Source organism: Protopterus annectens, chromosome 9.part0 (assembly GCF_019279795.1).
Source record: "Protopterus annectens isolate FY-2018-M chromosome 9.part0, PAN1.0, whole genome shotgun sequence".
Lineage (NCBI taxonomy): Eukaryota > Metazoa > Chordata > Ceratodontiformes > Protopteridae > Protopterus > Protopterus annectens.
In genome coordinates, this window is record NC_056743.1 from 1,259,010,623 (window position 1) to 1,259,026,025 (window position 15,403).

The window sequence follows — 15,403 nt, forward strand, 5'->3', positions numbered from 1 at the left end:
AACAACTGATATACGATAACCACAATATATTCTTGGACCAGACAGATATTTGGAGACGCTGTCTGGACGATTGTTGGATGGTGTGGCGGAGTGATGTGCTCTTTGCCAAGGAGGTTATAGAACACCTCAATGAAAACAAATGGGGGATCCAATTGACACTTAATATTGAACATCACAATATCACCTTTTTGGATGCGTCTATTACCAGACAGATGGATCACACATTAGAAACACAGATATACAGAAAGTTTCCACAGTATAACATCTTATTACATGCTTCTAGCCATCACCCACGCCACATCATCCGAAACATTCCCAAATCTCAATATCTAGTTATCAAATGGATTTGTTCCTCTGAACAATCCCATGGGTCCTGCCAACATGATCTTACTCAAAGATTTCTCAACAGAGGTTATCAGGCAGAATCAAGTTTTGCTGATCAACAGGATAGAAATCAGCTATTACAATATAGGGACCAAACCACTTCTAACAAATACACCTCACAACCTATTAGGCTAGTAACTACCTTGGGATGCAATACGAACTAGTTTAGGGACATTACCAATAACCATTGGGATATTTTGCTGGCCCATGAAAAACTAGGCAATTGTCTTGCACCTCATTGTTCATTTTCATATCGCAGAGGTAGAACCATTAATTCACATTTCACACATTACAAACATCATACTGAGCCCACCAAACAACAAACCACTTTGCTTGGAGACAGACTGTCAGGCTGTATAGCCTGTGGTCATTGTAATGCTTGTAAACATATAGTTAAAACAAGAGAGTTTACTAGCAAAACTACATCCAGGGTTTATGATACAAGATGTTTTGGGAACTGCAGTAGCGATTGGGTAATTTATTTAGCTACCTGTTTTTGCTCTGCATTCTACGTACGGCAAACAAAGACATTTCAGATTCAGAATCCGTGAACATTTAAGTGATATCAAGAACAATAGGGAATCTAATGCACTATACAAACACACTCTGAAACACAAAACTGCCAAGTTTACATTTACCATAATTGATAGAATTCAATGTAACAAAACATGTAAATCAGGATGGCATTCTATTTTAAACCAAAAAGAGTCAGGATGGATTATTAGGCTAAGTGCATTATTTAATACTGGCCTGAATGGGTTAAGTTAATCTGCTTAATTGCTTCACCAATTAATGGATGACTGTAATTAATTTTACTTTCTTCTTACCTATATAAGCATGTGGAACTGTCTATACACATTAATGCACTGAAGAAGGCTATTACTTAGCCGAAACTGGTTTGCTGCTTATGGATTTTTTGGGTTTGCCACAATAAAAATATTTAAACATTTATTTTGCACTTCTGCTAGAGCTGGATTTTTTTTGTTTTGGATTATACAATGTTTAGGACCCATTGGTCCTGGGTAATGTACTTTGTTTTTTGCATGCAGGGCGAGTTTTCCTCCTAGGGGTGCAAGTACTTGGGCATGACTGGGAAGGATGATAGACAAGTCATTGTGAACTTTTTCCATAAGGGGGTGGCTTACCACTCCCTGTATTTGAGGTGGGAGTACTCCATTGTTTAGATCTATGGATACCCTTGAGACTAGTCTGTGATCTGTTGCCCCTGGATTTGGACTGAGAAGGTCTGGGAGGTGACTGGATAGGACCAGTTTTTAGAAGGACAATGCCTACTGAATCTAACTGGCTGTACCTGTAAGAAATCCTTAACAGTTCTTTTTAAGAACTTCCTCGAATTTTGGGCCAAACAAACATTCTTGGTTTAATGGAGCATCTAGTAATTTTGCTTTGACATGGTCTGACAAGATTTGTTCCTTCAGCCAAGCATGCCTTCTCAGTACAGACCCAGAGACAGCAGCCCTGCAAGATGCTTCTAAGGCATCAAAACCACACTGCAAAGTATGTTTACTAACTTTTTTTGCAGAATACATTAACTCTTGTAAATCTTTATTTTCTGCACAATCAGGAATCAACATTATTTGCTTAATTAGTTCCATAATATGCTGGTGGTACTTCAACATGTGAAAGTGGTAATTTAAAGCCCCGATGGTAAGAGTTGCAGAAGTACATACCTTCTTACCCAATCTATCTAAAGCCCTAGAATCCCTGTCCGAGGGGATAGGGTTTTTGGCTGTAGTAGCCTTAATACCTTTAGGTCCCTGGGAAATGGTCTCTGGATTGCAGTAGGATTTTTAAAAAGAAATCTGAGAGTCGGGTACTCTGTAGTACCTGTCAGGCTTTCTAGGAGCTGGTGGTAAAGTATCAGGGGTAAGACTGGAATCCATGAAGACAATCTACAATATCCAGGACAGGGGGTACAGCTACAGGCCTGTGCTGAGGCAAGTCTAAAAATTCTCTGAGTCTCTTTTTGGACTGTGGGTAGTCCTGGCATTCCCAGCAGAAATGCTCTCAAGGTATGCAAGGTTTCACCGAAAGAAAAGTCCTCTGGAAATGAGGCAGAGGGAATGGAATCCTCTGCATCTGAATCCTCATAGATAGATAAGGGTATGTCCTGGTAATCAGAGGGAACAGAGTCATCGGACTCATGATCTGAAGAATCAGAAGGAAAACCAATTCTTTGTCTTTTAGAGAGGGAAGGCTGGCTTCCCCTAATTAAGGTAATAAGTTCTTCAGCCATTCTAAGCATTTGTTTCTTGTTGGTATGAGAGCTTGAGGTTGTGCTTCAGTCGTCTGTTTCCTAGGCGAAGTGCAAACTCTGGGCCTGAGAAACTCGGTAGTTTTAGTCAGAAACTAAGTAGTCTGTTTAATACGAACATCGGAAGGTCTGAATAGGGTCTATATTAAATTAGCGAACGCTAATTCATCGACCCCTTTTAAGCGAAAGCTTAAAATCTCTAACACCTGGGAAAAAATTTGCTGTTCCGAGAAACACACACAACACAAGAACACCAAAAAAACAGCAATCCACACACACACACACACACACACACACACACTTAAAATCCTACATCTACCCTACACCAAACTGTACATACACTACTATCTATCCACTTACCTTAACCCAAATCCTAACTCTAAGGTCGGTTCACTATCGCACACCGACCCACGCCCTAACCCTAACTCACCTACCCTGCCCTAACCCTGCTTGTCACTATCGCACACTCACCTCACCAGCGCCCTAACTCACCTAACCTGTGCTCTAACCTTAACATCTGCACAACTGCACACTTACCTGGACCCGACCCATAACTTTCCACCACAGTGCTGAAAACAGCGAAGCCACAGAAATGGCCAACCAAATTCTTTCCCTAGGTAAAAATTTGTTGTTCTGCAGCTTCGCTATTTTCAGCGTTCGCTGTTTTAGGGTTGATATTAGAACATTCAAAGTTTTAAAACTTTGATGTCCTAATATAGACCCTCTGAATGCACCCTCAGAAGTCGGTGCCTGCACAGCGGCTCCGGACCCATCCAAGGTAGAAACATTCGCAGGTTCCATAGTCGAAGAAGCATCGTGCGGCATACCGGACTCCGAATGGGTCTCAATAGAGGCCTGCGAATCTGTAGAAGTTGGTATCAGGGGCTGCAAAAGCACCTCACTGAGTACCGGCGGACTGGCCACTAGCTTAACGGAAGCGTCATCGAGAGTTTTGGACCTATGCAGTCTGCCTCCATCTTTATCCTTATGTTTTTTTGGAAGATCAGTAGTTGGATGGCTTATCCAAGCCATTTCGGAATACGGAGAACGAGTGAAAGAATTTAGCAACAAAGATAGCCTGACTATGAATAGTTCGGGCGTTAACCAAAGCACAAAACCGACAGCGAGGAACGTCGTGGACTGGGCCTAAGCAGGTGATGCAGTAAGAATGGAAATCTCTGATGTATTTGCTTTCCACAGGCAAGACAATTGTTAATTTTTTCTGACATTGGTTAGAGCAAGAAAAAAGGATCCCCAACGGGCTACTTAGCTTTACAAGACTTCAGGTTTGAAACTTGAGAAACGAAAATTTCAGGTAGCGGTCGACCGGCACTTGCAAAGTGCTTCTGCTTCAGGCTCCTGCGCGGCAAGAAAAGCTGATGTAATGGCATTGGCTGCATGTTTTATACCCTTGACGTCATGGAAGAGGCGACAGCATCCGACGCAGAAATCCCAAGAAGATGGTATTCGGGACAACTGAGGGCTACCTGCAGGCAGATAACCAAAGTGTGATGACTGCAACAGTGAAACACAAAGAACATCTAAAATTATGGCAGCTGACATTGACCCCAAGGCTTGAAGAATCAACCGGGCTGAAAGTGTGGTACTGTGAACTTTTTTCCTGAGCTGGAATCTGATAAGTTTGTACTCTTGAGAGAGGAAGAGAAGCGGTCACTTTTGAGATGTAATTTATGACTATCCCCGATGGAAGCAAGTCTGGAGTACTTGATCTCTCACTCTTAGTAGAAGCCTGGTTGACACAGTAATGAGCCAGTCATCTTAACTATGGAAACACTCCAGATCCCTGCAGTCTCAAGTGAACTGCTACTACTGCCATGCATTTGGTGAACACCCTGAGGGTTGGGGTGATGCAGCCAAACTGGTAGTGATTGGTTCCCAGCCAAAAGCATACAAGTACCTTCTGGATTGTCTGTTTATTTTTATGCGATGGTACGTATCCTGAAGGTCTATTGAGCACATCCAGTCGTCCTTGTCCAAAAAGGGCAGACTGGACCAACAGTGATCATCAGAAACTTTATGTGATGAACCGATTTGTTCCAAGTTGCTGAGATCCAAAATTGGTCTCCAGCCCCCTGGGGTTTTTTTGGCACTAAAAAAAATCTTGAATAAGTTCCAGATTCTATCTGGTTGGGTGTGACTTCTTGGTTGACTCTCTTTCTAGCAGCTTTTGTATTTCCATTGCTGCTGCTTTCCTCTGCCTGGTGGAACACCGGGAAATTTTGATGCAGGAGGTGGTGGTAGGGAAAAGGGAATATAACCTCTGGATATGATCCTCTGCAGCCATGTACCTCCTGTGATGTCCAGCCAGACTCTGTGGTGCAGAGATAATCAACCCCCCAATTGCCTCCAGAGGGGAACAATCAGGCCTCCTTTCAGAGCACTGGTAGGGTCGATCAGAGAAGGAATCTTTGGACCCCTGATTCTCTGGGCCTCCTCTGCCACATGGGTGGCATCATCCATTCAAGTTCCGCTCTCTGCCCGTGGGGGAACTACCTCCACTTGCATCTTGGAAAGGACCCTGGGACTTTCTGAACCACATCTTTTGTCCACTTCAGTTCCTAGAAAAGGATCTTTAAAAAGTCAAAAAATGTACACCCACAGGAGAGAGGGTCTTTCCTTCCTTTTTTCATCTGAAGTGTGTCTTTTAACTTTACAGCCAAACAAAAAACTGCCATTAAAGGGTGCACTGATGAATCAGGACTTGAAGGGCTCTGCAAAATCAAACAGGCACATCCAAGCACGCCTCCTGACGGAAAGGCCTGTACCCGCCTCCTTTGAGGCACTTCTGCTGCATGCGAGATAAGCCTCACGGATGAATTATAGATTGTAGGGTAGCCAACTGCGAGGCCACAGAAATCTAAGCCTCAGCAGTAGTGGTCCCAGAAAGGGATTTTGAAAGTTTCTTTATCAAGTCCCTTTGTAGTCTAGTAAAGTGTGCCAAGTAGTTCAGCGACCTAACAGCAAAAGTTGAAGCATACACATGCTTCTCAAATCTGTTCAAGGCCCTAGACTCCTTGTTAGGTGGATGGACAGAGGAACGCTGCTCAGCAAGTTCCTTCTTGGTGGCTGCATCTACGGGGACCCTCTTGCTCCAAAATTCCCTACCTAGAGGTGGAGCCAGAATCCAATCTGGTCTTTTGGGGGATTGGCTCAATTGAGTCAGGTTCCTTCCACGCCCGCCTAGATATCAGGTCAATGAGCTCATCAGAAGGTGGAGTAACCCAGGAATTTGACGGGCCAGCTCCAAAGGCCTCCAGGAATACAGATTTGTGGAAAAGGGTTATTGGAGGAACAACCACCCCTTTTGTTTAAGGATCTCAGGGATGTCTCCGAATGAGACGTCTTCAGGTGGTGACCTTGAGGACCTTTCCCCTTCGTCAAAATCAGTATCCTCAGTGACAGACCCCTGAGGGGAGTCCAAGTGCCTCCTCTTGCACTCAGTGTCAAAATAAATAATACCCTGCTGGGTAGCCTGGAGACTGAGCTGACTGTCCCTGTGGTGTAGAATGATGTGGCTCAAGGCACAGAGACATCTTGGATCCAGAGAGAAGATCCAATAAGAAAGAGTCTGTCCTGCAGAGGGAGAGAATTTCTCCACCACCTCAAAGGCAGAGTGCCCCTGGACAGAAGTCATCTGATGGAGGTGAGAAGCCCCATTTACAGCCCATCAGCTCCCTCTGCCCTGAGGGCAATCCACCCAAGGCAGAGGTCGGAGCAGAGCTGTCCAGTATCAAAGCTCTGAGGGGTAGAGATGGCGCCAACAACTTCAGAGTCAATGCAACACCTTGGATCAGACAGATTCTATGGCTCCGAGTCAGCCAGCTCCAAAACTGTTGCAGCCAGAGCACTCAGAGGCTTCCTCAGAGCCAAAGTACAAATATTGTCAGAACCAATCCAGACGGACCCAGCATACTCAGATCCAGGGGCTCCAAAACAGATTGTCAGATTGGACAAGGAGCCGGGAGAGGTACAGTAGTCTGAAGTAGGGCCTCCTGACCTGAAGGGATAGGAGATGGGAGAACTCCCCATCTGTATCTGCGCCAAGAGAAATCTCGTCATTCTGTCCACATCAGCTTCAGTCAGACATCTGGAAGCATGAGAGGAAGCTAAGAATGGGGACTTGAGTGTCGGTGTTCCAAAAAAGGTACCCTGGAAAGTACTGGATTAAAAGTGCGGGAGTATCTACTCCTTGATTAAAAGCGTCTGATCCAAAGTGCTTGGATCTGAGGAGGACACTGCTGGATCCTGCGCCGATACTATAGGAGTAATTTTCTGATCCGATTTATGCTTTTTTTAGGCAGCTCTGTGGATGAAAGTCACGGATCCAGAAGGTTTAGGAGACTTGGCAGAAGTCTCCTTAATTTTAGACTTGGATGGTTCAGCCCTACCAACAGCCTCAGAAAAAGATGCAAGATGTAGGGAGTAACCCTTTTAAAATGAGTTTATTCTTTTGGTCCACAATGGCACGTGAATTAAAGTTTTTACTTATCTGGTATTCAACTTTAGTCTCTGGGCCCGGATCATCTTAAATGCATAATGAATGCAGGTCTGACAAAGGCAACTTGTGTCCACACTTTTAGCAATTCTTAAAACCAGAAGGGCCATTATTTGACATTCTGAACTAATTAGAAAGAAGGAAAGATAAGAGGAAAACTTATTTTTTTATATATAAATAGGAAAGGAAAAGAAATTAAGTACCAACAATGGTACAAAGAATACACTAAGTTAATGTAAATGCAGGGAAAAAATAACAATAACGGTAAAAAGAGACTACACCAAGTGTAACAGAATGAAAGATTTATAGAGAGGATACACCATTATACGCTCAATAGGAAAAATGAAAAACTTATTGTTTAAATTAATTGCTCGAGAGCGGAAGGCAACCACACGTATTCGTGAAAGCCGCAAACCAGAACTGGGGTATGTTACGGGTTGGTGCATAATGAGTAAGTGAGGAGCTTGAAAGCTTTTTGGTGGCCACAAGCTAAAGTAACAGCCAAGTCGGATCCAAGGATCGGATCTAAACCCAAAAGTTGAGGATATATTGAAAACTGACATTAGATTATTAATTTCCATGAGAAAAAAAGCAGTCTGTTTTCCATGCCAGCTTTACAAGAGGTCCTACTATAGAACTTCTGTAACTCTCTGCTGTGACTGGAGATAAACAGATCTACTTGGGAAGGTACTAGTGCACTCTTTTTTGGACTGAGAACAGCCACAAGGGCCATTCCCCTTTCTACTGGTTTCCCTTTGCCATTTTTTATATTGTGGTTTACCAGAGTTCTGTAGACCTTGCTTGAATTGTTTCATGAAGAAAGGTCCAAACCAACAGGGATAGTTTCTGTTGTATTTATGGACTAGTGACAAAAACAGCTGCTTTATTCCCTGTGTTAACTTGCCTCTTTCCTCTAGACACCTAAGCCAGGCGTGCTTATGCATTATAGAAGCTGTGACTGCTGCTAGAAGGACTGCATCAACTGAATCATAGGAGCACTTGATGGAATGTTTTGTGGCCTCTAATGCAGAAGAAACAAAGGTAAAAAGAGAAGAGATGGAATCTGAAGCAGAAATAATGTGTTGCATGTATGCAAAGAGAGAAAGGAGGTATATGGACATATAGGTCTGTCAACTAATAGCCATAAAGGCCAGGACTGAAGACACATATACCTTTTTTCCAAACATATTGAATGCATTGTTTTTTTTTTTCATTGGATATAGAGTTGGAAGAAGCCAAGGGCTTGGAAATACTCTCCTAATCAATGGAGATTACAGCAGGATCCAGATGGGTATTCCTGAATAGGTATTTCTGGGATTCAGGCATTTTATATAGCCTATCAGACTTATTGGATGCAGCTATCTGGAAAAGAACATGCAGAGTTGAAGTATCCCCCAAAGAAGTGGTGGAATTGAAAGGGGTTTGAGGGAATCAGCATTAGCAAGATCATAATACTTCTGTGTCTAGGAAATTTTGCTCCCTTCCCACTTAAATTTTAATTTTTGAAAAGTATCAGAAAATAAAATCCCAACAAGAGAATCAAATAGCTTCCTGACTGACCAGGAATTGCAGAAAAGAGTTGGGATGCATAATATAGGCCTTCTTCTGATGGGAACATGTTTGTTTATTTGTCAAGCAGTGATTAAATTGACTGACAGCAGCTCAATGGCTTTATCACTGAAGCCTCTAAGCCACTTTCATCAGACGTGGTGTTGCACTTTCTCCATTGTTGGGTGACTGTGGAGTTGGTAGAAGTTTGGGGGGGGGGGGTCCTTCCAGAAGGAGGTACAGGGGGGGGGGGGGTTTGTCCCTCTAAATAAATAAATAAATAAACTTTAAAACATGTTCACGGAAAGTGGCTTTCAGCAATTTATTTTCATGGATTTCTCCATGGAAGACTAATACTTTGATGAATAATAAGGAATCTCTTCTGACAGAGAGCAGATCTTCCTCAGCAGAAGAGGGAAATATTTTCCTTCTAAATGGCAGGAGACTGGGAGTAGAGATTTGAAAAATTTGAAAAGCCCCAAAAAGCACAATTATCCCAGTCATCTGGAGACCCCTTGCCACCAGTTGGAATGGAAAAAGGAGAAAGATGTTTGATTTTTCTTTAGATTTTTTACTAACTGTCTCAAGTCTAACAGTTTTGAAGGCACTGGATGTCCAGATCTCCATAAGCCAGCCTGCGCCCTCCTCTTATATTAAAATCTCAGGAGTGCCACCTATCCCTTGAGACAAAAGAAAACAATGTTCTCCCTTCTCGGCTGACGCCCAAGGCCTGATCTGACTGGATGTGCCTGACCCCTAACTCTTAAGGGCTTTTCTCAGGGCATCACCAGAGGGGCCAGGGAAGATCAGATGATGGACCAAGGGCTCTGAGACTACCCCAGCAGGTATATCAGTCCCACGCTGGGAACAGCAGGTCAAAGCTAAAGATCCCTCAGTACCCCTGTTTAATGTTTTTTCTTTGACTGAAAGGGAATAGCCAATGAAGAATGTTTGATAGCCATGGAGGTCCAAACAAGGGCTTTGAGGCACTGGTTTTCCCAAGAAAAGACTGAAGCTATTCACCGGTTCACAAGTAGTTACTATGCATGCAGTCCAGGTGACAATTAATGAGCCTAGCCCAAATTCCTAACTTCCCCTAAGCACTGTCCAGTTAACTGATCTTGCTCAAGGTCACAAAGTAGGCAAATTGTAGGCTGACCCTCTACCACAGAAAGTAGCTTAACAACTTACAATCTTAGTTTTCTTCTCCAACAGACCTACTGCAAATGTTTTTATAGGTTCATAGGTGTTTACTAGGCTAATGACCACAAGGGCCTTTTTAAGACTAGCCATTCATCCCGAATCTCTGACAAGTTCTGACACCCATGATAAGTGTAAGCATGGGCCTGGGAGATGAACCATTTACAGGTTACCTGTTTGCATTAGAGAGACAGGTGCCAAACCAGGGATGAATTTCCGGTTTCCCATCCAATTGTCCAAGATGCACTTGAATTGGGTTAGGGAGAAACTGTGTTTCACATGGATGGGGAGTCTGTTCCATTGACGGGGTACTCTCTGGGATACATACCCATCTCTCCAGCAGGTCCTATTTATATCACAGGCAAGGTTTAAGTCTTTAGAATGGGTAATTCTGACACGGTTTGTTTTGTGGATGTCCAGGAGGTCCATCAGAGTGGGGTCTGACAATGCCCTGTATGCCAGGCATAGATCTCCCCTCAAAAGCCTGTAGGAAACAGAATACAGGGGTAGGGCCTTGAGGCAGTCAGCATAGAACATATTACTTATGCCCTGTATTCTGTTAGTGGGGAACCTCTGTGGACATTCCAGTTGTTGGATATGCCTGGTTAGGTACATACCAAAGGGGGCACTGTACTCACTGAATGCCGAATACAGTGGAACAATGACTTTCTTGGACTTAGATGCCATACATTTGTTTATAAGTTGCACAACATTGAATGATTTCCTCATCACTGTAGACACGATGATCAAAGGCTAGATTACTATCTGTGTTTCCCTAACTCCCTGACTACTGGGTCAACTCTAAGGGGTGTGTTGTCAATATGACAGTTACCAGGGATGAATCCCAAAGGATACTATTATGCATTTCTTGGCATTTAGTTTTAGTCCATTGCTCTGACAGCAGGTGTTTGTCCGTCAGCCCCTCCTGGAGAACATTTGTGTCAGTATGAGATTCAGTGACAGCTCTTAATTTGCAATCAATTTAGTCAGCCACAGACCACTGACATAGGCCTTGACTTCTGAGAAGTAAATGCCAAAAAGGAGTGGTCCAAGGACTGATTCCAGAGGGACTTCACTTGTGACGGGCCTCTTTGTAGAGGTGGAATCCCCAATTCTAACCTCCTGGGTCCTGTCTGTGAGCCAGTTGGCTATCCACCGGGTGACATACGGGTTTGTACCTAACGTCTTGAGTTTGTCAGCAATGCCAGAGTGGGGTATTGTGCGTCTTGGCCAGGTCAAGGTAGCAGTGTGAATGATTTTGCCCTCATCCACTGCTTTGCTGACCTTCTCAAAGAAGTCCACCGGGTTGAGTAGGCATGATCTGCCCTTGACGAAACCAAACTGGCTTGGGTCCAGTATCTGGAGGTTTACTATATCTCTATTGATCATCTCTGTGATAATTCTTTCCATAGCTTTACATAAGACTAGCGAGACATATAGGTATGTAGTTTCCAGTGTCTGTAGATGGCCCACCTTTGTGCAGAGAGATGAATGTTGCCTTTCTCCATTCATGAGGCATGAAGCCTGTTTCGATGTTACAGTTAAACAGTAATTCCAGAGGCCCTGATAGGTCATGTTTCATGCTACTTAGAAGGCATCCTGGGATATTGTCGGGGCCCACTGATGCAGTGTTCTTGGTCAGAGAGAGCATTAAGGACCTGTTTCTAGTGATCGTAGGGGGAGTTATATTTGATATTTTCTGAGAGAAGGTTGAGGGGAAGAGTGGAGAAAAATTGGAGCTGAAAAGTTGGAGCTGAATTTATCAGCCAGGAGGTTTGCTATATCTTTCGGCTCAGTATTTACAATAAGCTCTGCACACAACTGTGTATTGCCTTTGAGGTTGCAGACATAGCTAAAAAAATGCTTTGTGGTTGTCCTTGGCCTGGAGGCCAAACTTACCTCAAATTTGGGTCTGGCAGACTATTTGTCCTCTGAGTTGTTTTAGGTTGACGAGGGTGCTTTTATCCTGCTGGGTGCTGCACCTCCTAATTTTTGCCATGATTTTCTTCCTCCTGTTATATATCCAATTGATTTTGTGACTCCACCAGGGTGACTTGTTTTTTGAGTTAGTTCTGTACTTCTTCCTAGTGGGTACAACTGCCTCTATGCAGCTATTAACATGGTTGTACAGGGTTTCTGTGAACGGTTCTACATATGCAGAAGTGTTCTCAGGGTTTATAGGGGATTGACATTTTGCCATGTTCTCACTTAATAGCAGGAGGGTAGTCTTAGAATAGTTCCTGAATATTCCTGGTTTAGCTGGGTGTCCAGATATTATTTTTACTTCAAAGTGGTAAACAATAGACCAGCATTGCACAGACAGACACTGTGTGATTGCCCAAGATAGAAGACGCAGGCTATGTGGGAATCCTTGTACAGGACTAAACTACCACACACTCATTTTTCCCCTTCTGAGAGAAACAGGAGAGAAAAAAATCTTTTCAGTCAAAAAGGAAGTAGCCCCAAAGGGGTAGTTATCCCACACAACTGAGATGAATCAACCACTGACACTCTATATACAGCATAGACAAGATGTCTGGCTGAACTCTTCAATTGCAAGAAAGTTCTGAATTTTGGTGCCTGTACAGCCCTTTTATACCAGCATGCTCTAGGGCTTTAACAGAGATACCGTGCATGAGGAAGGCTCCCAAAAGCTTTTATATGCTGGCCTGACATCGGATATCTGAGTACTGCAACAGTGAGCTACTGATAAACAGCTTTCTGAAACAGTCCAAGAATCGATGCCAGAGATCTTGACTACTCTCCCCCTGTCCACAACAAATGAAAACTGCTCACATGAAAAGGAATCCTAACATAGTTCCCATTAACTGAGATGGCAACCAGAAATAAACCTGGTGGAGTGCTTGCAGGGAGTGCACATTAATATTGGGTAGAAGCAGAACTTAAGGGGAGGAGAACAGATTGATTCTGTTGTGCACTTTGCACTGGTACATGAACCACTGCCACAGAAAGGGCAGCCATAATTAAAGGACCCTATGCAGGTACTGGACCTAGTACAAGAAAGCCTGTATCACATGAGACAAACGTCTGGTAAATAAAAAAGCTTAACCATATGCCAATGAAGGAGTGTTTGACAGTGATCTGCGATGCAGCACTACTACTACTAGTTGGGGCAGGAAAGAAGGCTAGAGAGTGATCAAAGAAGCTGCCATTATATTTGAAAAAAAGCTGCTTCCTCATTCAAGATGTTCCTCAAGATGAATGAACATGTTAGAAACACCACTTGAGATGCATCTGGATGCAGCAGGAAATGGATGGATGTAGACAGTGTGTGGGTGGGGGAGTCTGACATCCCAGAGATGGTGATCACATCTGTGGAAAACACAACTAAATGGTATGGAAATAAAAAGGGCTCTCAAAGAATTTGAAAATCCCCCTCTCTAACCAAATGACTGTTTATGAGGGGAAACAAACATCAGCGGATGTACCTATACTTCACATGAGGTGAACCTCACACAGACAAAAATTGAAGAGCACAAATATTACACATTCTTGCATGAAAACAGAGAATGAAATACTCGTATTTTTTTTTTTTTTTGCATCACTGTTGCACCTAGCCCAAAGACTCCACAATATGCACCTGACTGACCCATTTGTTCAGTGGTGCATGGGATAACAGCTGAGCATTTCCAGGCAAGGCGACAGCCTACCCATTCATCAGTTCCTGCCTAGGAAGCTCAATTATCTCATTTGTTCCCCTAGTGGCAGAAGTTGGGTAATGGTTATGGGACAGTTACTGGTTCTGTAGGGTGGCCTATCCTAATCTGATAGAGCAACCCTTGGTGGTTCTGAGGTTTGCCGTGTGCTGCCACCACCAGGGACATGCCACCACACAGTAGATAACACAGTGCATGCAATTACAAAATAGCAGTACCTGTTCACTAGGCCTGTGCTCCATGGATGTAACCATTCATTGTTCCCACTTGCAGTCATCTAAATGCCAGGTCAGAGCCGCCTCCTTCCTCCATGGATGGGCGAGATGGCAGTAACTAACAATCTTTTATAGACACCTGAGAATATATTCAAACCTATGTCACCTGTGCTGTTGTCCGTGCTTTAGCTCTCCACAGGACAGATCTGGCAGAAACATCTTACCTTAGTGTTTTCTAATCTGCTTTCTGCTCTCCTCACCTTGGAGGGAAATTTGTCTTGGACCATGGATGCCTCTATCTTCCTAAACTGCTCTGCAGAAAGGAAATTTCTACGCACCTTAACTGAACTCCAAACACAAACGCCATTTAATGGCATGCTTGGGTTTTAAGACAGTAGAGCAGCCTTTGCTTGCCCAAGTGATAAGTATTCTGCTCACTGCTACAGCAGCAACAGGGAATAAAATAAAAAAAAAATCCCAGAAAAGTTGGTGGAATAAGTGGTTAAGTTTTAGTCTTATGCAAAACAAAGGGGAATAAATGGATAAGACAGCTTTTAAATGGGTGTCAGAGAAGGCCCAGTTAATTAAATTCTGGGCACTCTATTATGGAAAATAAATAAGTAGCTTTATCAGTGAACGTAAATCCTACAGGTAAGTTCCAGAGCTATACCTTTTTTACTACGCTTGTTACAAGCTCGCAATATTCTACTTACAAGGTGCATATATCTTAGGTTATAAGGCACAATGTACATTCAAGTGGTGCGCATGAGAAAAACATTCTTGTGAGACACCATAAATCTAAACATACCAGCGTAATCATATGACTAAGGTTCAGGTGCTGCAAAATAAGTTAGAATTTAAAATCTACTTGAGGATCACAAAGTAATGTATAGTTATCTTTACTCAAGCTAGAAGCAAAAGCACCACATTCAAAAGGGTCAAAAAGGCACTTTCTCGTTTATTTCATAAGCAACACCAAGACATCTTAACATAACTTGATAATAGAAGCATTAAAGTTACATAACTGGTAAAAATTATGACAAAAATACTTAGACAACACTTGATGTCCCCCCCCCCCCCCCCCCACTATGCATATGGAAACAATTATGAACTTCTTGAAATTATGTTTTGAAGGGGTTGAAATACAAAAATTTTATCAACTCGACTGTTTCACCGGTTGTTCACAAATGAAATGCTAGGAATCGCTGGTACACTATTTCACTGGGAGGTCACCTAGAAACCAAACAAAAGGAAAGAAAAGAAAAAAGTCAGTTGCTAACCTTACCAATTTTAAACTGGTGTGAAGAACTCACAAAGGCCAAGATGATGCAAGAGTAAACCACTTAACATTGTGCAAATAAGCATTTCAGTTGACGTTCTTTACATTAAATGGTTTAGCTTGTATATTTACTAAGCAGATCACTTAATTAGCAAATGCTGAACCCCTGTGGACACCTTCAAGCCATTAATCAAATCACAATGTGACAATTTAAAGCAGCCACAGCTGCATGCAATATTATGTAATAAAAGCATGAAAGAAATAAAAATTCTGGGCAATGAAGACGAGATCCAGCTACAGTAATAATCA

General features: G+C 42.9%; 1 protein-coding gene across 3 annotated transcripts in view; it reads right to left on the reverse strand.

Annotated features, from left to right (window-relative positions):
- Nucleotides 1–14,753: 14,753 nt before the first annotated feature.
- The window catches only part of LOC122811982 (interferon-activable protein 203-like), a 481,785-nt gene continuing 481,135 nt past the window's right edge, over nucleotides 14,754–15,403 (reverse strand). For all 3 annotated transcript variants that reach the window (XM_044084184.1, XM_044084183.1, XM_044084185.1), the window contains exon 6: nucleotides 14,754–15,048. In XM_044084184.1, the coding sequence (XP_043940119.1) occupies nucleotides 15,034–15,048 (15 nt within the window). In that variant the 3' untranslated portion in view covers nucleotides 14,754–15,033. The remainder of the gene's footprint in view (nucleotides 15,049–15,403) is intronic.